Below are 27,540 nucleotides of genomic sequence, written 5' to 3'. Positions count from 1 at the left end.
TTATGGGATGCAGCCAAAGCAGTAATATGAGGAAAATTCAAATCCCTGAGTGCATATATTAACAAACTAGGTAGGGCAGAGATCAATGAATTGGAAATGCAAAAAAAAAAAAAAAACTTGAAAGTGAACAAATTAAAAACCCCCAGAAGAAAACCAAACTAGATATCCTAAAAATTAAGGGAGAAATTAATAAAATAGAAAGTGATAGAACTATTGATTTAATAAATAAGACCAGAAGCTGGGACTTTGAACAAACAAACAAAACGGGAAAAGTACTGGTCAATCTAATTTTTAAAAACGGAAAGAAGAAAAGCAAATTAACAGCATCAAAGATGAAAAGGGTGACATCACCTCCAATGAAGAGGAAATTAATGCAATCATTAAATACTACTTTGCCCAATTATATGGCTATAAATATATCAATCTAGGTGATATGGATGAATATTTACAAAAATATAAACTGCCTAGACTAACAGAAGAAGAAATAGAATTATTAAATAATCCCATATCAGAAAATGAAATCCAACAGACCATCAAAGAACTCCCTAAGAAAAAATCCCCAGGGCCTGATGGATTCACAAGTGAATTCTATCAAACTTTCAAAGAACAGCTAATCACAATACCATACAAACTATTTGACATAATAAGCAAAGAGGGAGTTCTACCAAATTCCTTTTATGACACAAACATGGTACTGATTCCAAAACCAGGCAGGTCAAAAACAGAGAAAGAAAACTATAGGCCAATCTCCCTAATGAATATAGATGCAAAAATCTTAAACAGGATACTAGCAAAAAGACTCCAGCAAGTGATCAGAAGGGTCATTTACCATGATCAAGTAGGTAGGAAAACCATCCACATAATTGACCATATCAACAAGCACACCAACAAAAGTCACATGATTATTTCAATAGACACAGAAAAAGCCTTTGATAAAAAAAAAAAACACCCATTCCTATTAAAAACACTAGAAAGCATAGGAATAGAAGGTTCATTCCTAAAAATAATAAACAGTATATATCTAAAACCATCAGCTAATATCATCTGCAATGGGGATAAACTAGATGCATTCCCAATAAGATCAGGAGTGAAACAAGGATGCCCATTATTGCCTCTATTATTTGACGTTGTACTAGAAACACTAGCAGTAGCAATTAGAGAAGATAAAGGAATTGAAGGCATTAAAATAGGCAAGGAGGAGACCAAGTTATCTCTCTTTGTGGATGACATGATGGTCTACTTAAAGAATCCTAGAGATTCAACCAAAAAGCAAGTCAAAATAATCAACAACTTTAGCAAAGTTGCAGGATACAAAATGAACCCACATAAGTCATCAGCATTTCTATATATTTCCAACACAGCTCAGCAGCAAAAACTAGAAAGAGAAATCTCATTCAAAATCACTTTAGATAAAATAAAATACCTAGGAATCTATCTCCCGAGACAAACACAGGAACTATATGAACACAACTACAAAACACTCTCCACACAACTAAAACTAGACTTGAGCAATTGGAAAAACATTAACTGCTCATGGGTAGGACGAGCCAATATAATAAAAATGACCATCCTACCCAAACTCATTTATCTATTTAGTCCCATACCCATTGAACTTCCAAACATTTCTTTACTGATTTAGAAAAAAAATAACAAAGTTCATTTGGAAGAACAAAGGATCAAGGATATCCAGGGAAATAATGAAAAAAATACAAAGGAAGGGGGACTTGCAGTCCCAGATCTCAAACTATAGTAAAAAGTAGCAGTTATCAAAACAATTTGGTACTGGCTAAGAGACAGAAAGGAGGATCAGTGGAATAGACTCGGGGTGAGTGACCTCAGCAAGACAGAATATGATGAACCCAAAGATCCCAGCTTTTGGGACAAAAATCCACTATTCAATAAAAACTGCTGGGAAAATTGGAAGACAGTGTGGGAGAGATTAGGTTTGGATCAACACCTCACACCTTACACCAAGATAAATTCAAAATGGGTGAATGATTTGAACATAAAGAAGGAAACTATAAGTAAATTAGGCAAACACAGAATAGTATACATGTCAGACCTTTGGGAAAGGAAATATTTTAAAACCAAGCAAGACATAGAAAGAGTCACAAAATGTAAAATAAATAATTTTGTCTACATCAAATTAAAAAGGTTTTGTACAAACAAAATCACTGTAACTAAAATCAGAAGGGAAGCAACAAATTGGGAAACAATCTTCATAAAAACCTCTGACCAAGGTTTAATTACTCAAATTTACAAAGAGCTAAATCAATTGTACAAAAAATCAAGCCATTCTCCAATTGATAAATGGGCAAGGGACATGAATAGGCAGTTTTCAGATTAAGAAATCAAAACTATTAATAAGCACATGAAAAAGTGTTCTAAATCTCTTATAATCAGAGACATGCAAATCAAAACAACTCTGAGGTATCACCTCATGCCTAGCAGATTGGCTAACATGACAGCAAAGGAAAGTAATGAATGATGGAGCGAATGTGGCAAAGTAGGGACATTAATTCATTGTTGGTGGAGTTGTGAATTGATTCAACCATTCTGGAGGGCAATTTGGAACTATGCCCAAAGGGCGATAAAAGACTGTCTGCCCTTTGATCCAGCCATAGCACTGCTGGGTCTGTACCCCAAAGAGATAATAAGGAAAAAGACTTGTACAAGAATATTCATAGCTGTGCTCTTTGTGGTGGCCAAAAATTGGAAAACAAGGGGATGCCCATCAATTGGGGAATGGCTGAACAAATTGTGGTATATGTTGGTGATGGAATACTATTGTGCTAAAAGGAATAATAAAGTGGAGGAATTCCATGGAGACTGTAACAACCTCCAGGAAGTGATGCAGAGCGAGAGGAGCAGAACCAGGAAAACATTGTACACAGAGACTGATACACTGTGGTACAATCAAATGTAATGGACTTCTCCATTAGTGGCAATGCAATATCCCTGAAAAATCTACAGGGATCTAGAAGAAAAAACACTATCCACAAGCAGAGGACAAACTGTGGGAGTAAAAACACCGAGGAAAAGCAACTGCTTGACTAGAGGGATTGAGGGGATATGTCTGAGGAGAGACTCTTAATGAACACTCTAATGCAAATACCAACAACATGCAAATGGGTTCGAATCAAGAACACATGTGATACCCAGTGGAATCTAGTGTCAGCTATGGGAGAGGTGGGGGGGGGTGTTGGAAAAGAAAATCATCTTTATCTCCAGTGAATAATGTTTGGAAATGATCAAATTAAAAAAAAAGAAAAAAAAGAAAAATACATGATAAAGAATAGAGCATAAAGAAAAAGCCTTAAAATCAAGGTGAGAGGATGTTATTGAGAGTAAAAATATGATCGAGAATGAGATTAAGGTCATTAGTGGAGAGATTAAATTTGAAAAAGGAGTGATTATTTCAACTCTAGTCTTAAGTTTGTCTCTCCTAAAATAATTTATCCCTTCTAGAACAGGAACATACTGAAAATGTAGTCATCTAAATATAATGAGGAGACAGAGTTTCTCCTGCCCTTTCTCACAAATTCTCCCTTGGTAGGAACAGCTTTGCCAAGCCCCTGGAAAGGATTTCCAAAGAAACCATCCCAGGATTATTGTGGCCAATGAACCAGTCAATCAGTACCACACCTGGAGAATCTCTGATGGCTATGTTCAGATGCTTTTGGCAGCATCCCCTGGGCCACCACCTCCTTGTTAGGACCATGCCAGGTTCCACACACCTGTGTGGAAGGAATAATTTTCTCTTTTGTGTAAACATGGACTAACAACAACAGATGTGTTTACTGGCCCACTTAACCCTTAAGGAGGTACAAGCTGGGTGTAATATCTTTGAATAACCTGACATAGTGAGTGTTCTGCATCACTGTTTCATTTCTGTGGGAATTCAATGGGACAGCAGAAATCCCTCAGGAAAAACAGATTGATGAGACAATGGAAAGTTGGGGAACTCTACTAGTATCTGACATACTTCTGGAAATGCTAAAAACAGATAAGGGAGAAATTAAAAGCATAAAGATAGGGAAGGAGGAGATAAATATGTGACTGTTGACAGTATAATGGAATACTTGGAGAATCTCAGGGAATTGGCGCAAGTACTGGTTGAGACAATTAAAAAAAATTCCAGGTCCTAAATAAACCCTACATAAAACCCTATATAATAATATAATCTAAGAAGCAAAAAAAGAAAGTAAAGTCTTACTCTAAATAACTAGAGTATAATGCATAAGTTATCTGCAAACTGATTTACTAAAGCACACAAAAGACTAGTATAGATTTAGTTATCATGTGTTCCTTAAAGAAATAAACAACTTAAATAGCTGGAAAAAATATTCAATGTGCATGGCTAGGCTGGGCCAATATAATAAAAATGGCAATGCTCTCAAAGATAATTTATAATTTTAATACTACACTAATCAAATTATGAAGAAGATGCTTTAGAGAACTTGGTAAAACAATAACAAACTTCATTTGGAAAAAACCAAAAAATCCAGAATATCAAGTATGAAAAGAAATGAGAGACAAAGTGGGAGCAGCACTTGCAGACCTAAAATTAAATTGTAAGGCAACAGCCATCCAAAACATTTGATATTATTTAAAAAGTAGATCAATTGAACAGACTAGACAAGGGAGAATTAGAAACAATGGAATGCAATAATCCATTGTTTGATAAAATGGAAAACAAATTACCCTGAAAAATACTCCTTATTTGATTAAACAAACAAACAAACAAACAACACTGCTATAAGAAATGGAAAGCAGTCTGGCAGAAATTGGGTGTAGACTAACACCTAAAACTGTCAAATTTGAATATAAATTGATCCCTCTATGGTCTACTGACTTTAAAAAAATTAATATTGTTGTATTGTACTTTTATTTCTTTTATTTCTTTTGTTAACAATTTCCGATTATAGTTTAATCTGGTTTGGGCTGAACTAGGGAGTTTTGCTGGCCTTGAATTTGACACTGCTGCTTTATGTCATATTTCACAATATATTTCAATTGGATAAGTGATCATAATATTAAAGATCACACTATTTTAAAAATTAGTAGAGAACAGATAATAAGTTTCTGAACTATGAATATATTTTTAGCCAAACAAGAGATAAAGGCAATTATCAAAAATAAAATTTATAATTCTGATTGTAGGAAACTAAAAAGCTTTTCCACAGATAACATGTATGCAGCTGGCTAAGAATGGGGGGGTGTATATAAAATTTCTTTATTAAGGCTTTGGTGTCTAAGATATATATATATATGTATACATGTATATATATATATAAGAAATATATATAAATATATATATATAAATATATATATATAAATATATATATATAAGAAATATATATATACATGCACACACATACACACAAGCACAGATGTATATATTTATACACACACACGTACATATACATATAATAACCATTACCCAATAAATAAATTTTGGTCAAAGGATATGAGCAACAGGCCTCAAAAGAACTTCAAAGTAGTACAACTACATGAATAAATGCTCCAAATCACTAATCACAAGAAAAACACAAAACAAGGCAACCCTGAGGTTTTACTTCAACCCTGAAAATTGGCAAACATGACAAAAAATTACAATAGTCAATTTTGAAGAGGTTTTAGAATGAAAGGCAAAATGATACATTGTTGATATAGACATAAAATGGTACAGCCATTCTGGAAACTGATTTGGAACTAATCAAAATGCCCATAGCCTTTGAACCAGAGATTTTATTACGGAAAGCATTGATTGGTAAGAAGAAAAACCTCACATCCAACCAAATATTTATAGCTACATTTTTTTGTGTTAACAAAGATTTGGAAACAAAGTAGATGCCCTTTAGATTAGAGAAGAGCTAAACAAATTGTGGTACATGAATATAATAAAATATTACTGTGTTGTAAGAAATTATATGACATGAATACAAAGAAGCATGGGAAGATATACATGATTTGCATAAACTGATTCAGAATGAAATTAGCAGAATCAAGAAAACTATAGAATGGTTCCAATAATATAAATGGAAGGAAAACCACACGCAAAAATTAAAAGCTAATAAAACAAAATTATAAAGATCAAACATGATGCAGATGAAGAGATATGAGAGGATAGCTCTCTAATCCACCTCTTTGAGAAAGTGGTAAGTCCAAAGGCATTACATATGTATTGGGGCTTTTTCAATGTATTGATGAGTAGTGCTGATTTTTTTCTTTTTTCAAAAACCATTATTTGTTATATGAATTGGTCTCTGGGAAAGGGAGGGGTAGCAGAGATAATTATGATGTAAAAAATAAGACATCAATAAAAACATAAAAAAGAACATGGGGAAATCTATATGTGGGTACAAGAATTGCTAGAAGTTCTCTTTGCTTCTTTCATCCTTAAGGGAGCCTTCCTATCCGCTATTGAGGATGCAGGGGTGGGGGTGGGGGTGGAGAGCCTCAGAAGTGACACCAAGGTTCCCTGTTCACAATGAGGCAGAAGCCAAAAGACTCAGCCAGAGAAGATCTCTGTGCTGCTGGGAGCCTCACCTGCATCTGTTTCTATCCTTTGTGACTGGAACCTGAAGGAAGAAACCTGAGACTAGACTGTTCTTGCCATGGCCACATCCTGAGCCTCTCCCTGTGGCAATGCTGTGGAACAGTGCTGTGGAAATGAACAGAAGCAAGCAACAGGACTGAGAGGAGGCCCAGAGCACTAGACACTGACAGGTGTGTGTGTGTGTGTGTGGGGGGGGGGGAGGCAGGAGTCTGATCAGGTTCCCAAGCACTGCCCCCATGTTCCTAATAAAACTCCAAGACCCAGGGGTGGGATCTCCAACACTGGCTGTTATTTTCTCTAGGACCCCTGGGTAGGCACCTGGGAGAGAAGAGTAGAGGGGAGTTAGTTTGGCAGGAGTGAAGATTATGTAACTATTTTCCATAAATAATGTCTCATAAACCATTTGGACAATAACCTGAATCATTTACGGGGGTGTGGTAAGGGGAACAGGGAGGCTGACTGAAAAAGGAAAGTCCAGATTGTGGGCGAGGGTAGTGCAACTATACACCTAAAGAGCTAGACAATTAGCCAGCTCGACATACACACCTACGTGTAGGTATGCATAAATGTCTCTTGTTTTTAATGCTTCTGTGCTCCTTATTCCCTAGCCTACACTTCAGAACCTGGTCAGCACCACCTTGAGAAGCCACAGGGCTCCTCCTTGCTTCCTTGGCTCCCCAGTGATAAGAGGGACCTTGGTCTTCAGAGCTGAATGTACTCCATTGGCTGGGGATGGTGGGAGAGGAGGGGGGGAGGAGCTGCTAGTTAGGAAGGCCATTGTGTTCAGGCTCCAGAGCAATACTGATGGAACCACTTGGCTGGGGATTTGAATATATCGCCACCTGCTGGAAAACTCAGATATTATACCCCTTCTTTGGGTAATTAATGAACTGATACCTTACCTTCCTAAAAGCTTGAGGAGGGTGGAATATCAGTGGATGCTTGGTGTGGTGCCCCAAGTTTCACACAGATTAACCAGAATAACCAAAAGAACAAGCAATCCCCCCCAATTCCCTTTTTAGGGGAAAGCAACAAAACAGAAAACTATAAGCTAATGTCAGATTAATACAAGAAAAGCAACTTCTAAACTATGTCCTTGAGTCAATACACTTCGTCTGATAGTCATTCCTCTGATGAAGTCACTTTGTTTTCTGTTGAAATTCTCCTCTAATTTAATGTATATATGATCACTATAAATTGACTAAATGATACACCATTTGAAGTCATTACTCTTAGAAATATGCCAAAAGGCTGTAAAGTAAAGAATCTCAGGGATAGACCTGTAACTGAAGTAGACAAATAGATTCTAATCTAAGAAAGAGAAATGAGGGAGTAGTTTATGTCATGGGGGGGGGGGGAAGGAATACCTTTCTATTTGAGGGAAAAGACAGATCTTCTACAGGAAATTCTGGGGACCCAAACAACATGGTAGCTCATTGCTTAACCTTATCGATGGTCCTGAACTTCTTGACTGCTCTGACCACATCAGGACCACAAGGATTTGTTCCTTTGATCATCTTCCCTTTGGGCTTTTTACTAAATTAATATTAATGCTGTCTCAGAGCATAGGACTTACATACCATGTTCCTGGCAGACAATGATCATGCATTCCATCAAGTGCTCCCTCCTCACATTTTTTCAAACTGACTCCTTTCTAGTCATGCTTTTTTCCATCCAAAGAATAGGCCTTTACATTTCTTCCTTTTAGGTCTTTTGTCATAGCCTGTTAAGAAAATTTTGGGAGCCCCTCTTCTATTAACCAACTATTAGCTATCTATCCCAGTTTTGTGTTACCTGGAATTTTATGTCTTCATTTAAATTATTTTTAAAATGCTTAGGAGCACTCTACTAGAGAATTGCCAAAGGAGGACCATAAACCACCAACCAACATAATAATAATAAAAAAAAAACCCTTATCATGTTATGGATAGAGTACCTTTCTACCTCTTATAGATGAGAAAAACTGGGTTTCAAGTCCTTCCTTGGACACATGCTGTATCTGTAACTTTGGGAAAGTCACTTAATCTTGCTGAGGGCCTCAACCAAGGCCACAAGAGGCAGAACAGTTGCAAATCAGAACTTGTAGAGGGAACTTATTTACTAGGGAGCTCCTTACACAGTTCAGACGTGAATTAATGTAGCTCTCCTCTAAGAGGCTAGCAATAATACTGAAAATCTGGAAAATGAACAGAATGATAGTGTTTTAACCTTAAAGTCTTCTTAGTCTCATGGTCTTGAGAGACAAATTCTGTCTTTATGTGTACATAAGGAGGAATCAAATACTTTGAAATGAAAGGGTTAAAATAAAAGGGTTGGACTAAATATATGAGTGTGATAGCTAAAATTAATATATCTCAAGTCAGAATGACTTTTTGATGGTAGTTTATTTACAAAAGGATAGGGAAAGTAAGGAAATAAAAGAGAAAGTAGATAATTACTCCAGACCTGTCCCAACCAGGCAGGGCTTCAAAGGCCCCAGCAAAGGGGGTCCAGAAATTAATTAAACAAGGGTTCTAGCCATGAGGCCTCCTCCAAGAGGAGAGGCCTCTCTGGAGGCTAGTACCTCCAGAAAAACCAGGAAAGGAGCCAAGAAAAATCAAATTGCATTCCAAGGTCCCAAGCTAGAGCTCCTTTAAGGTCAGTTCCAAGGTGAAAGAGCTGGTCACAGGAAGTTCTTGCCACTTTTAAAGACCTTTTGTTACTTCCTGTGCCTTCCTTTTACTTTACGTGGATCAATTGCAGGTATAGCTTTGCTTAGGACTGCCCAGGAGGCAGTTAGTGGATTCTGATTTATCACTCACTATAGCACACACTTGGGTCACAGACCTCCCCACACTTAAAGATTAAATCTAAAAATGGGTAGGGGAGAGTTAATCCCATCTTCACACCATGAATATGGGCAAAGAATGGCACAACCTGAAGCCATGATATTATTACAAGACATAAAAGAGTTGTTATACTGAATTTTTCCATCATTGATTGAGTTCAGTTGCTACCAAAAGGACAGACGAATGGGACAGCTAGCATAGTACGTAGAGTGCCAGGCCTCAAGTCAGGAGGACCAGGGTTCAGATTTGATTCAGATACCTCCTAGCTATGTAAGAACTTACCATCCATTGCCTAGCCCTTGCTGTACTTCTGTTCTTGAATCAATACTAAAACAAAAGATAAGTGTTTGTTTTTTTTTAAAGGGGGTAAGAAAGGATCAGAAAAGAGGCATCTTGGAGCCAGGAATAGTAATTCCAAAGTTCTTCAGCATCCCTCTAAGATGGAATAAGTGGGTTTGTTGATATGATAGACTAGAATATTTTCCCTCTGTGCTCTCCTAGGGGCCTAAGATTCATTCTCCTTTATTCTGTTTTATCTACTTTCTAATGGAATTTGCTCCATTAAAATGCAGCTCAAATGCTGCCACATATGTGTGTCTATATTTATAGTTGTTGTTGCTCCTGAGTCATTTCAGTCTGTCTAATTCTTTGTGACTCCATTTTGTTTTGTTTATTTTTGGCAAAGATACTGGAGTAGGTTGCTATTTCCTTCTCCAATTCATTTTACAGACAAGGAACTGAGACAAATAGGGTGAAGTGACTTGTTCAGGGTCACATGGCTAGTAAGTGTCTGAGGCCAGACTTAAATTCATGAAGATGAGTCTTCCTGATTCTAAACTTAGTGCTCTATCCATTGTGCTACATAGTTTAGATGCTTATCCACACACAGTCTTTTCTGATGCCCATAAATGTTAATGCCTTCCCTCTCTTTCTTGTATTTATACTATCTACATTTTGTATTAATTCTGTATGTCCTTATATCTGGATAGAGTGTAAGCTCCTTGAAAGTAGGAGTTGTTTTATTTTTCATTGTGTTCTTAGTTCCAGAAGAGTAAAATGTTTGTTGATTGAACTCTAGATATTGCCATTGTCCCCTGTCACTTGAATGATAATGTTGATCATTTTGCCCCAAGGATGTTAGTTCATCTAGGTCAATGATGGCAAACCTTTTTAGATACTGCATGCCCTGCCCCACCCCACCCCCAACTGGGTACCATGCCTCAACACTCCAGAGACCAAGTGTTCTCACCCTCACTGCCACGAAGACAAGGGTGGGAGAAAAGGAGGGAGTGGCCCAGGCACTCTGCTCAGGGAAGGGAATAAGCACTTCCATTGGGCTACTGGGCATAGGGTGGGGATGTGCAGTGGAGAGGGAGAGGGGAGTAGCTTCACATGAGTGCCTCTGCCTTTCTAGTAACTAACTCTGGTGGGTGATGGCACACATGCCCAAAGAGAGGTCTCTGTGGACCATCTCTGGCACATGTGCCATAGGTTTGCCATCACAGATCTAGGTTATGTGATTTGAATTTGAGAACAGTTAATGCTCTTTTCCTATTTCCTTTCTGACTTTAGGAACTGCTTCCCTGAAAGCCAATTGTTCCATTTTTTCCCTTGCAGTGATCATTTTTTATGGTAGAAGAGACAAAGAGTCTAAGTTGAATTATCATGTACTTTCAAGGTCTGTGATCATGTCAGCGAAGGGAGTTTTCCACAGACCCAGATCATAACCCTTTGTGACATGGCAGACTGGCTTTAAACTGATGTGGATAAAGCATCCACAAGACTAAAGCTGAGCTTATGGCAAGGCTTGAACACAGTAGGAGCTAAATGAATGTTTAATTGAATTAGATCAGGAAATTCTTGCAAACCACAAAATCTTAAAAATGTGGTATTTTATTTTCCTACTTCTAGGTGATGACTAAATATAAAGTAGTAGGATTGTAATAACAACTACTTCTCAGGGTGAAATAATATTTGTAAAGCACTTAACACAGTGCCTGGTACATAGTAGGTACCTAATGAATGCTTCCTTTCTTCCTGCTTAGCTATAGTAAGAAAGAATAATTCCTCTTTAGGCTTAGATGAGAAGTACAGAAAAAGAAAAATTCTTGTCTTTGTCACATGGAGGAACAGAAGTATCTGGAAACAATATTGGCACTTCAGAGTACATCCCTTACTTATAAATAGCCAAATTACAAATAACATATCCACACAGATTTTCCCTCTTACCCTTAGTTTGCAACTATCATCAGTGTCTTTCTACTCTAATGTTAACATGGTAGTCATTAGAGGGAGAGGAAAGGGGGGGAAAGTAAAACAAAATGAAATCAAAATAAAAACAAAAAACAAAAAAACAACTTGGACCTTTTAAGAAATGTAAGGTTCAGAGAGGAAGAAAGGGAAAAGAGAATTAAGAAAAAGAAAACTAAAGTTCCAGGTTTGATTAGGGATACAATTGTGCATAGGATTTATGAAAAAAGAAATCTAGAGAGCAAGGGCAAGACTAGACGTCCCCATACAGGGAAGGTCTTTACAGGATCACAGATTTAGAGCTAGGAAGGATCTTTGTCATTAAGTTCATTTCCCCTTCCCCCCATTTTACAGATATGCGACAAAGGCCAAGACTTGCCCAGGTCACACATTTACTAAGTGTTTAAAGTAGGATTTTCACCCAGACCTTATTGACTCCCAGCCCAACATTCTATCTCCTGTGCCCTGCTGCCTCTCAAGATAGACTCCACCTCACTATCATGCTATTCACAGGAAAGATCTTAGTACTGAGAAGTATAGAAGTTTTTACCAACTCCATTTCTCATCTGGGTGGTTCACCATTTTCAGTTTATTTTACTGATTTTTAAAAATACATTTTTACAATTTTTTCACATCAATGCCCAACTTAAACAAATAAACATTTGTTATGTATCTACTGTATGCTGGAAAGTGATTGTCTTTTAATACCTGATATCCAATGGTCATAGTTCAGTGCAGCTCAGTCCTGAGTCTATGATCTATTCCCATTTAGCTAGGACTACAGAGAACCATGTCTCAATCCGTCAGCATTTGTCAAGCACCTACTATGTGTCAGTTATGATGCCAGGTACTCTAAATGTCAAGGCATACATGAAAAAGCCTTGTTCTCAAGAAGTTTATTAGGAGACAATTTGTATACACAGAACATATTAAGTATATAGGAAAAATATGTACAAAATAGGGTGCCTGGGAGGTACCTGGGGCCAAGGCCAGCTTTCTATTTCCTATACCATATATCTTCCAATTATATATACATATTTGTGTGTGTACGAGTGCATATAATCTAACCATACACATATACATAACTATACTATACACAGGTGTATATGTGTATGCTTAGATCATATATGCATATCAGTATATATATTATAAAGAAATGTGGCATATATGTATATATATGTGCATACATGCTAACATTTTAGAGGAAAAAGAGCATCCTAGCAACTAAGTTGACCTAGAAAAGCCTCATGTGGGAAAGTGAACTTTGAAGTGTGACAATAGAAGTCACTCCCTAAGTTTGTCTTACCCCATACCGGAGGGTGTGGGGTGGAGCACTCCCTCTGTCTCTCTGTCTGTCTGTCTCTCTGTCTCTCTCTCAGCAGCTTAGTGGACTTGGGATTTTGGCTTAGGTATTTTTCTAGATGAGTGAGATTTTCCGTCCCCTTCCTTCATTTCCTTTTTTCATATTTCCCCATTTTTATTAAAATTACATTGTTCAGAGCTTCTGACAGACTCCTGATTTGAGAGTAAAATTTATAATGTCAACCACAATATTTTATTAGTATTACATTTAATAATTCCACTTTTCATTTATAACTGAAAAAAAAAACCAAACCTAAGGACTCTAAGAGGTGGTGGTAATAAGGGAGCACATTTCAGGTATGGGAGAAAGTCTATGCAGACATGAAGAGAGGAAAGCAGACAATTTAGAGCTGGAAGGGATCTGATAGGCTTTCTAGCCATTACTCTCATTTTATGAATTAGTAAATTGAGATCCAAAGAGATGACTGAATGATCTGTGCATGGTCATCTGGCTAAGTAAATGTGAGAGGGAAGATTTGAACTCATCTCCTCTTGACTCCAGAGCCAGTTTCTTTCCACTATACTATAATGCCTAGAATATTGTATGTGAGGAAAAAGACCAGTTTTCCTTAACAGTAAAGCACATAAAAGGGAGTAACATATAATTATAGGGTGAGGAAAGTAGATCAAAGCCAGATTACAAAAAGCTTTAAATACCAGAGAGAAGACTCTAGATCCTATCAAAGAAGTAATAGAGAGCTTCTGGAGTTTATTGACAGAAGAGTGATGCAATCTATCTTGTAATTTAACGATATTGCTTTAAGAGTGATGTCAAGGCTATATTGACCTTTGTTTGCATCAGAGGGGAGAAAAAATGTTTTTGATACAATAGTACAATAAGCTAGAGTCAACCAATGGCATAACATAACTCTTGGATGTCAATTTGAGGGAGCAAAGATAAGAAGATATTATTCAGATAGGAAATGGGGTTGGTACCAAAAAAATTATTTAAAACATTTTAAATAACCAAAGTGTGAATTCAGGGTTCAAAACCAGCAGAAAAACTAGTGTCTGAGTCTCCCCCTCTCCCCCCCAAACCCTCAGATTTCTGTATTCATCTTACATAGATTCATTAAGGTTAACAGTCCATCTCCATAGAAAGAACTGATGGAATCTGAATGCAGATTGAAGCGTACCATTTTTTCACTTTATTTTCTTCATGAGTTTTTTTTTTATAAGTAGCATGTTCTTTCACAACAAGATGAACATGGTAATATCTATTTCATGATAGCACTTGAATAATTTATGCCATATTACCTGCCCTCTTGGGGAGTGGGTTGGAGAGGGAAATAACATGAATTGTAATATCTCAGAAAATGATTATTAAAAATTGCATCTACATGCAATGTAGAAATGAAAAATGATAAAAAATTAAAGGCAAAAAAGTAAATAAAATGCATATATCTTTAGGAGAGTTAAGGGGCTATTACTTATTTAAACTTTACTGTGAATTAGTAACATTTATTTTATGCTTTAGAGTCTACAATAAATTTTCCTCCCAACAGCTATATGAGATGATATTTTTATCTGTCTTGTGAAGAAGCTGAATCTCAGTGAAGTCAAGATAGTAGAGTAAAAAGCAGAATTCAAACACAGATCTCAGGGCTCATGTGGGCTCAGGGCTTTTTTCTATTATATCAAGCTATTCTTTCAATTCATCAGATTAGGTTCTATCTCACCCCCAACTTGGATTGATAAAATGGAATGTGAGTGTTAGGTGAGGAGAAGCAAGACAACACCATTTTCTCTGGAGATAATCTCAGACATTGCTAGGAGCGTGAACTTCTTGACTTCATAGGATCATAGACTTGGGCCTGCAAGTCAGCTCAGAGGCCAGCTAGTTCAAATCCTTAATTGTATAGATGAGAAACTCAGGACTAGAATTTAGAGAATTTACTTGCTGCAGGTCACACAGGTACTTCATTGTTTCTTACTTTCATCATGCTCACTTTCTACTTCATGTCAGCCCTTTAGATTTTGGCATTCCTGAGCAAATCTGGTTTCTGATTCTTGTGTCTTCTTCTCTTAGAAGGCAGCTTAGACTCGGGCCTCATTTTGTCCCAGGAGGTGTTTTCCCTCAGGTTTCATAGTCATGAATTCACAGTCTTAGTCTTAATTGCCAGACTGTGTTAGGGGAGGGGAATTGCTATAGGAATTCAAAGAGAGGGTTCCTAAAGACAAAACATCCATCTCAAAATGTTGCCTAGAGTCTGCCCTTCATTCTAAAAATATTTCACTTAGGAAAGAAGAGGAATATCTCCTCTTCTTTTTCTTTTATTCAGTCTCTTGCTCCAATAAACTGCATTAATAGTATTAATCAGAGAGTTTAGCAGTATATTCTTGGTTAAATATTTTCTTTTGTGGGGTGTTTCCATTTATTAGGAAGTTCTATGGAAAAATTAATTTTGACTCCCAGACCATCAACCAGGAATTGAATTTTTGAAATGGCAAATAATGTAACTGGCAGAATTGGTCCATTGTGTACCCAAAGGAAATAAAGATTACCATTTGAATATGTGGATACTTGTTCATCCTATCTTATAATGCTTAGAACTAATCTAAAAAAATAGACCACCAGGAAAATAATTCTATTTTATTATCCAACATCCACTTCAGGGGATGAAGGAGAGAAACTCTAAGAATTTTATAAGGTCTGCTCAATAATACAACATGCTCTCTGACACAAGGATTTCACAGGGGAAGTGAGTGACAAATATATTGGATAATCTGACTTTGGGCCAGAGAATTTCGAAAAAAGACTAAAGGGTATTTTTAAACTATTCAGAAAATGTCATGTTCATAAGATTAGGGTCTTTTTCTCCTAAAAGAATTAGAACATGCTGGGCACCAAAGGCATAAGGAAGTAATGAAAGGAACTGAGGCATGCTTTAGAGTCATGGGACATGGATTCAAATTTCAATTTTTTCATTACCTATAAGACTTTGGGGAAATCTCTTAATGTCTTTGGATCTCAGTTTCTTCATATATAGGTAGAAGGGCTGAGGACAATTGGTTCTCCTTCCCAGACCAGTTAATATAATTATAGAGAGTGCTAAATAGACAACAGAGATGTTGCTGTATTAATATGTTAAGTGAAGTACAAAGATGTGTCCAGTACTGCTATTCCTTTTTAAATGATTAACTTTTCCTGATCAAATTAGAAGGGCAGCATGCAATTGGCTAATCAAATATTGCTCCCACTCCTAGAGGTCTTTAAAAAACCATGCTTGCCAATCCTGGTGAGAGCTGAGATAGTCCAGGCAGTAAACAGCTTTGTGGAATGTGACCTCAATGCTTCTTACAAAGGGCAGCAGGAGGGAAGGGATTTCTTTTCCCTACTCCCTCCTATTGGCTACTGCATCTTGTAGCAGAGCTACCTATCTAGAAAGAGACAACAAATCCAGCTATGAAAGGAAAAAGAGTGAAGAGACAGTTGGGGGCTGGCAGGAAGCAGCAGTCTTGAGGAATGCAAAGTCTTTCCACAGAGGAGATAGTCAACAATGGATTCAGGGGAAAATTAGTCTTAGCAGTTAGGAGTTAAGCTATGGAAAGAAGTGGGCTCAGGGTTCCCAGAGGAGTGATTTACCCAGTGGAGATACTGTGCCCAGAGGGGAGCAATATGAGAACACCAAGAAAAGAGATATGAGGGCACCACAACACTGGAGGCAAAAATGGCCTTTGCACCACATGTTCCCCACACATGTCCCTCACTACCAATGTGTTCTGAATTTATGCATAATCTTTACTCTGAAAATATGTATATATTTGGGGGAGAATGAACCTCGGGTTCATGAAAGGAATGCTGTATAGCTACTGTTCTCATTATGTTATTTAAGCAAAAATAATCTAATAGGGGCTCATGAGTTGTAGTTTTTACATTGGTGGAGTCACAGATAATCTCTAATCCCTAGGCAGTGGTCATGCTCTGGGGACTCAAAGAATAGTAAGAATGTGAGTTGAGGAAGGGAAAACCAGAAAGAACGCTATATCATAGAAACTGTAACTGATATATATTTTACAGGGACCCAACTTTCAACATGTTTGGGCAAATTTAAGTTTGGAGTGGGGAAGGAGGTAGATTAGTACATAGGAGGATGCTATGTGAAAAACAGGAGAGTAACTTCAGGATATCTAGACTTCTTTTCACATTCTATATCCTCTGAATTTCTGTGAATTATTGTTACCATTTCCTAGGAAGACAACATTTATTTAGCGAATCCTTTATGCAAAGCATCATTTTGACATATGCTAGGGAGGCCAAGATATACCTCATTAACTCGACTATATTCTCAGGGGGTCATTTCAGACCTATAAAAAATGATAGATAAGAAGGAGTGAAATCACAATGGAATAACAGGAAATACAGTTGATTCGTCTCCAACCTCATTTACTTGACAAATTCCTAGAAAAGTACCAAACCAAGTCCTGATTGAGAAATCCAATAAAAAAAATCATAATGAAGTCATCTTCCAGCCCAGGTTGGCTGTAGTAGCAATCTAGAGGACACAAGGTCAGCCTAGATATTCATACTAGAATTCCAAAGAACCTTGCTTTAACATAAAGTATAAGGATAAGAAGTAGACTGAAAGAATGAGTAAATAATGAAAAAAGAATGCAAAGTTATTATGGTGATAGGAACAGTCAAGACACAAACTCAGAAGGCAATGACTGTGGAATATTAATAAACAAAACCTGAACCAAAAATGCAGTTTGGGTACAATCTCAATAATGATTCTTAAAAAAGATAATGATTTTAAAGAGTTTATTTTTTTCAATAAATGAAACGATAGTGCTGGGGGGGGGGGGATAGGAGAAAAAGATCTCTGAAAGGAAGAAATGTAAAAGGAATTAACAGATTGCTATAAAGAGGTACAAAACCTTGCCCAAACAACTCTCTGAAAATTAGAATGGACCAAAGAAAAGTAAAAAGTCTGCAAAGCAACATGAAATGTTAAAATGGACTGAAAAATAGATGGAAATATAGCATCTAGCAGCAAAAAATATATAACTTGGAAAACTGACCAAGGAGAGATAATTAACTAAAAGTTAAAACAAAAAAAAAGAAATTAATATTCAAGAAATAAGAAATTTTAAAAGAAAACTACTCAGGTCTTTCAGAGGCAGAGAACAAGTATAAATAGAAAGGATCTCTTGGTCATTTCCTGAAACCTCCCAAATGAAAACTCTGAAAGACTCTCGGCAAAAATCTAGACCTTCTGGGTCAAAGAAAAAATACTGTAAGCAGCCAGAAAGAATTAAATTTCTAGCAGTCACATTCAGGAACTATGCCCAAAGGGTGCTAAAGGACTGTCTGCCCATTGATCCAGCCATAGCACTGCTGGGTTTGTACCCCAAAGAGGTAATAAGGAAAAAGACTTGTACAAGAATATTCATAGCTGCTCTCTTTGTAGTAGCCAAAAATTGGAAAATAAGGGGATGCTCTTCAATTGGGGAATGGCTGAACAAATTGTGGTATATGTTGGTAATGGAATACTATTGTGATAAAAGGAATAAGAAAGTGGAGGAATTCCATGAGAACTGAATGACCTCCAGGAATTGATGGAGAGCAAAAGGAGCAGAACCAGGAGAACATTGTATACAGAGACTGATACACTGTGGTACAATCGAATGTAATAGACTTCTTCATTAGTGGTAATGCAGTGGTCTGAACAACTTGGAGTGATCTACGAGAAAAAACAGTATCCACATTCAGAGGAAAAATTATGGGAGTAGAAACACAGAAGAAAAAACAACTGCTTCAATACATGGGTCAAGGGGATATGGTTGGGGATGTAGACTCTTAATGAACATCCTAATGCAAACACCAATAATATGGAAATCTGTTTTGATCAAGAACACATGTAATACCCAATGAAATTGCACATCGGCTGTGGGAAGGGTGGCGTGAGGGGAGGGAAGAAAATAATGTAATTCTTGTAACCAAGGAATAATGTTCTAAATTGACTAAATAAATTAACTTAAATTAAAAAAAATAAAATGAAATTAAAAAAAAAGAATCTGACAGTCAGAGTAATGATGTACATCCATAAGGAACTTAAGTAGGAAGAGCACTGTGGTGCTGTAGGAAAATTAGTTCACAATCAAGGCCAATCTGTCTACACATATGTGTGGTGGCAGTGTAGGAACTGTTGTGATTCTTGATTAACACTTTCCACTTAGCTGTTAGTCTGTGGTTGGAGGTCTAGGTGAAATTATAGCATTCAGAGGACATCTTTCTTTTTTTGTGTGTGATTTTTAAAAAATTAATTAATTTAGAATATTTTTCCATGGTTACATGATTCATGTTCCTTTCCTCTCCTCCTTTCAACCCCTTCCATAGACAATGAGCAATTCCACTGGGTTTTACATGTGTCATTGATCAAGACCTATTTCCATATTATTGATATTTGCACCAGGATGATCATTTAGAGTCTACATCCCCAATAATATTCCCATTAACCCATGTGATCAAGCAGTTAGTTTTCTTTTGTGTTTCTACTCCCACAGTTTTTCCTCTGAATTTGGATAGTGTTCTTTCTTGTATATCCCTCTGGATTGTTTGGGATCACTGCATTGCCACTAATGGAGAAGTCCATTACATTTGATTGTGCCACAGTGTATCCCATCTCTGTATACAATGTTCTCCTGGTTCTGCTCCTTTTGCTCTGTATCAATTCCTGGAGATTGTTGTAGTTCACATGGAATTCTTCCAGTTCATTATTTCTTTGAACACAATAGTATTCCATCACCATCAGATACCACAATTTGTTCAGCCATTCCCCAATCAAAGGGCATCCCCTCATTTTCTAATTTTTTGCCACTACAAAAAGCACAGATTTTTTTTCTACCCATATTTTCCATATTATCTCTTTGGGGTAGAAGCCCAGCAGTGTTATGGCTGGATCAAAGGGCAGACAGTCTTTTAAAGCCATTTTGCATAATTCCAAATTGCCATCCAGAATAGTTGAATCAATTCATATATTCACTGGCAATGCATTCGTGTCCAGGGGACATCTTTTAAGGATTTAAACACAACACCATAAGCTATAGGTCTTATCTGATATTATCTGTAACAAAAGCACATGTAGTTTAAATGTTATGTGTTTAAATTACCATAATGTTTGAGATGCATCAAAAAACATAAATTTAGGTAGTATATTTAAAAGAAATAGACATGAAAATGGTCATGTAATCTGGGGTGGGAGGCAGCCAAACTTTCTCAGCACAAAGATTGCAGGGAAACAAACAAAGATGATTCATGGTACACTGGAATCGATCACATTTTCCATATACTACATTACTGTATGTGCAGGAGTCAATATGATCAAATCATGAGGTGGGATGAGACATTATTTCTCTCATCTGTTTCACTCCAAGATGCCTGCTACTATGGCACCATGATGTGCATATGTAAACTTTTCTTGGAAGTGCAAAATTCCACTGTTAGATGGTATAATTATCATAGCACTGGCTTGACCTGACCTTTCGAAATGGCTGAACTCATCAATGTATGTACCATTATGTATTTCCCTCTCCCATAGGTTATTCTAGGTCCACATTCTGGAACCAGGATTCTTCTAGGAGGGAAATTTTTGGACTGTCTCAGAATTTTTCAGAAAGAAAAATGAAAGAACCAAAGAGCATCACCAGCACTCTGTAGTCCCTCCTACTTTCTAAGTGACAAAAGCTACTTGTACTCGGGGAAAAAAAAAAGTTTGGACTGAGTCATAAAGACTAATCCATACTATTTGAGAAAAGGCAGCATATCTTTCAGTCCTAATAAAATAGGTAAGGAAACCATAGCAGACAGAGAGATATTGCTCCTTCTAAATCTTTCCAATTCTTTACAATTGGACAATGGACTTCTAGAGTAAAGGATTTTAAGATCATACATTATTAATTTGGATTTTAAGGTGGGATTTGATTCAATAGTGCAGTCTAAAAGGCCTTCCTTAGACCTTCTCTAATTTTATATAATATCCACTTCTGCACGATCTATATATTTCCGTGCAGAAGTGGATATTATATAAATTCTATATAAGGAAATATATAGATTGTGCAGAAGTGGATATTATATAAAATTCTATGATATACAATATTTGGGATAATTTTATTTAATCGCAAGTTGAGTAATGGAACCACTAAATATTTAAATGGCACCATCTAATACATCAGTGTGCTAAATTGCACACTTAAGTACTTCAGTGGATAATGATTTCCTTCTACTATTCAGATCTCAGTTTCTCTCTTCTGGGATTTATCAATTGTGATAGTGAAAAAATAGTACCTCCTTAAGGGACAACTTTCTGGTGAAGAACCTCAAAGGAGGTGCTAAATGCCAACATTTATTTTCAGCAACTGTGTATGTCTATCACCATAAAGAGTCAGTTATTCTGATGAAAGACAATAAGGATGACTGGCTATGAGGACTTTCTAGATAAAAAGGGATTAGAGAAAGCAAGAGTGCCCTAGGGGTGGCAATACCTACAACTAAAGAGTTGTAGATCTGCCAAAATGTAATATTCCAACACACTGCAACAGATTGACATAAACTTTGTACTTACCCAGTAATAAAACCTTAAAAACTTTGTATCCTACTAGAACTCTTGGATTTGATTTTGGTTCTAGCGGCTATCATATTCAAACACTGGCTAGGCAAATATCACCTAGATATTTACTCTATTTCCTAGATATTTACTCAGAGAGGATCTAGGAAAGTCTTTTTCTTGTTGGTAAGTTGGTACATTTCTTGGTGCCCTGTAAAGAGCAATGGACATAGAGTCAGAAAGATATGAGTTCAAATCCAGCCTCAGACACTTACTAATTGTGTGACCTTGGGCAAGTCTCTTAATTTCTGTAAGTCATTGTTTTCTCATCTATAAGATAGGGATAATAGTGTGTATTTTCTTCCAAGGGGGTTGTGAGAATCAACTAACATCTGTAAAGCTTTTTGCAAACCTTGAAATGCTCTATCAATACCAATTATGACTATGGTTTTGAGCAAGAGTTTAATTTTTAGTATCATTCCTGACTCTTGCCCTTTCAGCTACATGTTTGAGAATGCCTGTCCCCAACATTAATTTTGCACTCAGAGACTTGTTAGTTCAGTAACAAGATGAGCATCCTTTGGCCACAAGTTTCTGCTTGCCCACTTTATGACTTTCCCTGCCTCCACATCACCCATGCAAGAACATCCCAGCTAAAACTTTTGCTCTGTCTCCTAAACTGCAAAGCATCAAACAGCATTTACAAAACCAAGGAAGCTGCAGTTGCATCCATAAATACAGTCTGTGCCTTGTCTGGGACACCATAGTGTGTTCACTGATTCTAAGGAAAATGGCCTTAAGTTAAAATAAAAAAAAGCAAACCACAAATAAGCAAACAAAGCTTTCTCAGTGATACCAGTACTCTATATATGTATATATGTGTAGCATACATGTTCTGCAAACCTTAACTCATCTTTTCCTTATAACAGTACCAATGTGAAAGAGATTGGTCTAACTATCTGTACTATAAAAGACAATGGATGAAAAGCAGTATCAAATTATGGCATACGTTTAGATGGTGAGGTCCATTGAGTTATCCCATCAAAATGTGGATAATGGCAGAAGCCAAATACCTTTAGTACCTTAAATTGATTCCTTGGGCAAAAAAAATCATTTCTTCAATTCTGGGACTCTCCAAGTGATACTGTGAATCTTGGATAATAACAATATCAGAGGCATAAAACACAAATATATTAAAGAGCATAGGAAAGACACATGGTGGATATGAGCAGCCTACAGAATGTTATGAACAATGACTTTAGTACAAGAAAAGTCATTTAAATACATGCAATCCATTAGATTTAATTCCACACCTATTTTTATCATGTACTTCTGTATGTGATTTGAAATAATACAAATATATTTCAATTGTCGAGGAACAATGCAAGAACAAAATTCAACAAAATTACAAAAATTGTTAAGGAACAAAAACAATTCACAATCTGTGATGAGAAAAAGATGTTATTTCTTACACCAATTTCAGACCATATGAGAAATTAAAAGTATCACTACCATGAAATTAAATTAACTTGATTTAGTTTACTGTTAATTATATAATGTATTTATTCAAAATAAATCAAAGAAATAATTTATTAGCCACAATTTCCTCCAAATTGATTGAATTCCAATTTTTTAAGCGATGTAGTGGTATACACACTAAGACCTCATGTCAAAATAATGAAAATAACACATTATTTTAATAATATATTAATGAAATTACATTATCTTAATGATGCATGAATGAAAATATTCACACATATTCAAAGTTTTGAAACTATTATCTCAATGTCATTTTGATGTTGTTCAGAAGTAGTTGCAGTTGTGACATTTTTGAAATTTAACAAATTATAGACATATTTTTAAATGACAGCTATTGAATATTGGTGTCTGCAACATTTTATTATAACTTTAAACACATTTCTTACCACAAGTTGAACTCGCCCACCATTAAGTACATCTGGATCTAACACAGGCAAGAAGTGATTCTGGCTGTACAGTGACAAAAACAGAAAATGTTTTATGTTTATATAGAGCAGATTATATAACGGAATTATATTTTTAAATTTTTGTAGAATTATTTTGATCAAAGAATTAAAAATTTCATTAAAATATATTTTTGAAGAAATAAAACACAGTTTTAATATTTCCATTTATGAAGTTTTTACTTGAAAGTAGCATGAAATTAAAAATCATAAAAACATTTTAATCTCCCAAATAAAAAATCTAAAAAGACAATCAAAAGACAAAAATGGATAATTCTTGCAAAATATAGACATTTTCTATATGTATTTCAGTTAATTTACATTACTTCATTTTTGGAGGGGAAAAAAGACTTTAGTTTGAAACATCTGTAGGAAATTTCATGCATTCTCCTAATGCATATAGTGAACTTCATTTCTAAAATTGGGAAAAATCTCTACTTACCTTCCATAAAATATTTTTCCTTAAAAGATCATTAGCTAGTCTTTTATAAAGTCATAGCAAATAAGAAAATGTATGAAAACATAATTTCTTATATTTTCCTTTGAAAAAATAAGTAAAATTTTGTCCAACTTTGACATTCAAAAATCTTCCAGAATTATCTGTTAAATATTACTCATAGCTATACACATTTTTGCAGTAGTTTTTTATATTTAGGTAGTATAGTTAGAGAACTATCTATCATATGTGTATATTATTGGTGCTATTCATATGGTATACATAAAATGTATTTGATATTATCCAGCATGAAAAAAATAAAATAAAACAGTCATGATAATTACACAGAATCTTTAGTGAAATAATAATGAGCCTTAAAAATTATACTGTCAGGAACTTTTCCCTACTTCTTTGGCTCAAAATAAAATATGGTAATTCTGATTCAGAATACAAAATGCTGATGCAATCTGATTCTTTCATTTTTCCAAGCACATGATTTCCATTTTCTTTAACAGGAATTACATGGAGAGAATTGACCACATATGAGTAGAATAAATTAATATATATGATTTAGAGAAGCTACATTTTTGCATATTCTCATTCTCTTGCTGTTAAACTTAAGACTGCATAAATATAGGCTTTAGCATTCATTCAATTTGCTTTATAATCAACAATGACGAGAAATACAGACCTAATATTTCAAAACCAGCTTCTGTATTTGGATACATGACTGTTTTATATCTGCAACATCTGTCTGTACATAGAGTAAGAGGATCATAGGATTTCAAGTGGTAAAGGACATTAGAGATTGTCTTGTTTATTAACCTTCTTATTTGAGTCGTGAAAATTTGAGGGGCCCTGGAACTTTGCCTAAGTCACAAAGATAGCAAGTAGTAGAGTTAGTATTTGAACCTTTAAATTTAAAAAAAAAATCAGATTTCTTCTCACTACAAAGTGTTGTGTGCATGTTTAAAAAAAAGTTCTGAAAATTTGTGTGGTATGTTGTTCTTCAATTTTCCTTAATGGTAGTTTAATGGAGACACAGACACCCACCTTTCCTTTTTTTTTCATTTTCTTTTCCTTTCTCTTTTGCCTGTTTTAATACATTATATTGTACACAGACTACAATACAACCTATGGCACAGATAGTCATTTTTATTTTAGTTCAAGGGTACTATGCATTGTATTTCTCAAGCATGGCTTCTTGTGTGGTTTATCTGTTGGCTGTCCATTATTAAGGAAACTGAGTTCTTCATGATCATTTAAAGGTTATTAAATCAATTCTATATGGGGTCTTTGCATAACCTAACCATGTGGCACACTGGCCTTTGGCTATAAAGTCATGTTTGTTTTAGCACAATTAACTGAAGTTTCACATTTCATGATGTATTTAACAAGACAAAAATCTAATAGAAAGGAAATGACCTCACCATTTCACATTTTTGGGGAGGGTTGTTTCATAACTCCCAACTTGTGTATGGAGCCATTGGTAGGTCAGCTCTTTACTATGCTCAGTTTTTTCACTGGAAATAGGTACATCTTCACTGTTATGTTCTTCATCATCAACTGAGGAAGAAATAAATAATATATTAAAGAAAAGATGAGAAAAAGGTTAGGCACTCCTGCATTTTTCTTGAGTCAGTGATGATTTGAACCTCCATTACTTTTTAATTTTCTTTTATTCTTTCATTCTTTTTTTTCTGAGTCCCAAGACTACTTTATTTTAGATAAAAAGGAAAAGACACAAGTGAAATGCTCTGAGTTTTCTGAGAATTCACTCCTTAGTAATGTGAGAGTGATTCTTCTTTTAGATCTTAAACATTCTCAACAGTGTCCTTATTCTCTGAAACTCTTGTTTGAGTCTTTTTCTAAGGTTAACCTATAATTATTACTTTATTACACTGGATTTATTTGAATACAAAAAATTGGGAACAGCACTATTATAACATTTGAAACAATCATTGCTGGTGGAGTTGTGAATTGATCCAACCATTCTGGAGGGCAAATTGGAACTATGCCCAAAGGGCTTTAAATGACTGTTTGCCCAAAAATTGGAAAATGAGGGGATGCCCTTCTATTGGGGAATGGCTGAACAAATTGTGGTATATGTTGGTGATGGAATACTATAGTGCTCAAAGGAATAATAAAGTGGAGGAATCCCATGGGGACTGGAACAACCTCCAGGAAGTGATGCAGAGTGAAAGGAGCAGAACCAGGAGAACATTGTACACAGAGACTGATACACTGTGGTATAATCAGATGTAATGGACTTCTCTATTATGGGCAATGCAGTGATCCTGAACAACTCGGAGGGATCTACAAGAAAGAACACTATCCACATTCAGAGGAAAAACTGTGAGAGCAGAAACACTGAAGAAAAACAACTGCTTGACTACATGGATCAAGGGGATATGATTGATCTAGTGTAAACATCAACAACATGGAAAGAGGTTCTGATCAAGGATACATGTAAAACCCAGTGTAATTGCACGGTGGCTACAAGAAGGGGTGGGGGGAGGGGAGGGAGGGAAAGAAATATGATTCTAGTAACCAAGAAATAATGTTCTAAATTGACTAAATAAAATAAAAAAAAAAGACTGTCCTTTGATCCAGCCATAACACTGCTGGGTTTGTATCCCAAAGAGATAATAAGGAAAAAAACATGTACAAGAATATTCATAGCTGCGCTCTTTGTGGTAGCAAAAAATTGAAAAATGAGGGGATGTCCTATGATTGGGGAATGGCTGAACAAATTGTGGTATATGTTGGTGATGGAATACTATTGTGCCCAAAGGAATAATGAACTGGAGGAATTCCAGGTGAACTGTGTATTTTAATTTAAAATTCTAAGAATTTTTGAATTATTTTTGTTTAAGATTGTATTTTTATAAAAATCCAAGAATTTTGATTTTTGTTTAAGATTTTACTGTTATAAAAAATCAAAGATTTTGATTTTGTTCAAGAAAAGATCTTCAAGAAAGAAGCTTGAAACTTTTATATCCAGAGAATGAACTGTTGCAGAAAGATGCCGAAAACCTACACTTCATCAAGAAGATCAAGAATGAACTTTGGATATGATTGATTGGACTGAACTTTTGATTGAACATTTATTGTAATTGTACACATTTATGCCAAAAGGGACTGCCCCTAATTTGGCTTTCTATCAATGCGCCTAGCAAAACATTGGTTTTGCTTTCTTTTCTTTTCTATTTCCTCTCTCACTATTCTAATTTCTCTTAGAAAATTGAAGATTGTGTATATCTATAGTTAGAAGTGCATTTAGAACTACAAAATGATTCTGTTAAATGATCAATGGAGAGACTAGTCTCCCAATGATCATCAGGGGGGATTGTAAACCTTAAAATTTCTTACACTTATGAATGTTGGAAATTTCACCATTGGGAAATTTCATACTTGGAAAAAATTTCCTATTGATAGTAAGAACTCTATTGGAATGTGAAAACCCCCTTGGCATGGGAGGATCCTTCTCCTCCCTACCTAAGACTACTTCAGGACAGAAACTTTTTGCTAAACAATGGAAAGGGCTTTGACCTATGCTTAAGCATAGAACAGG

General features: G+C 35.8%; 1 protein-coding gene across 7 annotated transcripts in view; it reads right to left on the bottom strand.

The window, feature by feature from the left end:
* The window catches only part of LRRIQ1 (leucine rich repeats and IQ motif containing 1), a 295,150-nt gene that overhangs the window by 41,854 nt on the left and 225,756 nt on the right, over positions 1-27,540 (bottom strand). For 5 of the 7 annotated variants that reach the window (XM_056798583.1, XM_056798581.1, XM_056798584.1 and 2 more), the window contains 2 exons: positions 25,397-25,532; positions 23,474-23,537 (listed from right to left, as the gene is read on the bottom strand). In XM_056798583.1, the coding sequence (XP_056654561.1) occupies positions 23,474-23,537; positions 25,397-25,532 (200 nt within the window). Of the gene's footprint in view, positions 1-23,473; positions 23,538-25,396; positions 25,533-27,540 lie in introns of those variants that run through there. The other 2 variants (XM_056798590.1, XM_056798588.1) reach the window with 2 other exon arrangements.

This window comes from Monodelphis domestica, chromosome 5, assembly GCF_027887165.1.
Source record: "Monodelphis domestica isolate mMonDom1 chromosome 5, mMonDom1.pri, whole genome shotgun sequence".
In the NCBI taxonomy this organism is placed as follows: domain Eukaryota; kingdom Metazoa; phylum Chordata; class Mammalia; order Didelphimorphia; family Didelphidae; genus Monodelphis; species Monodelphis domestica.
Note: the sequence above shows the minus strand (reverse complement) of the source record. Positions and strands in the feature narration are given on the sequence as shown.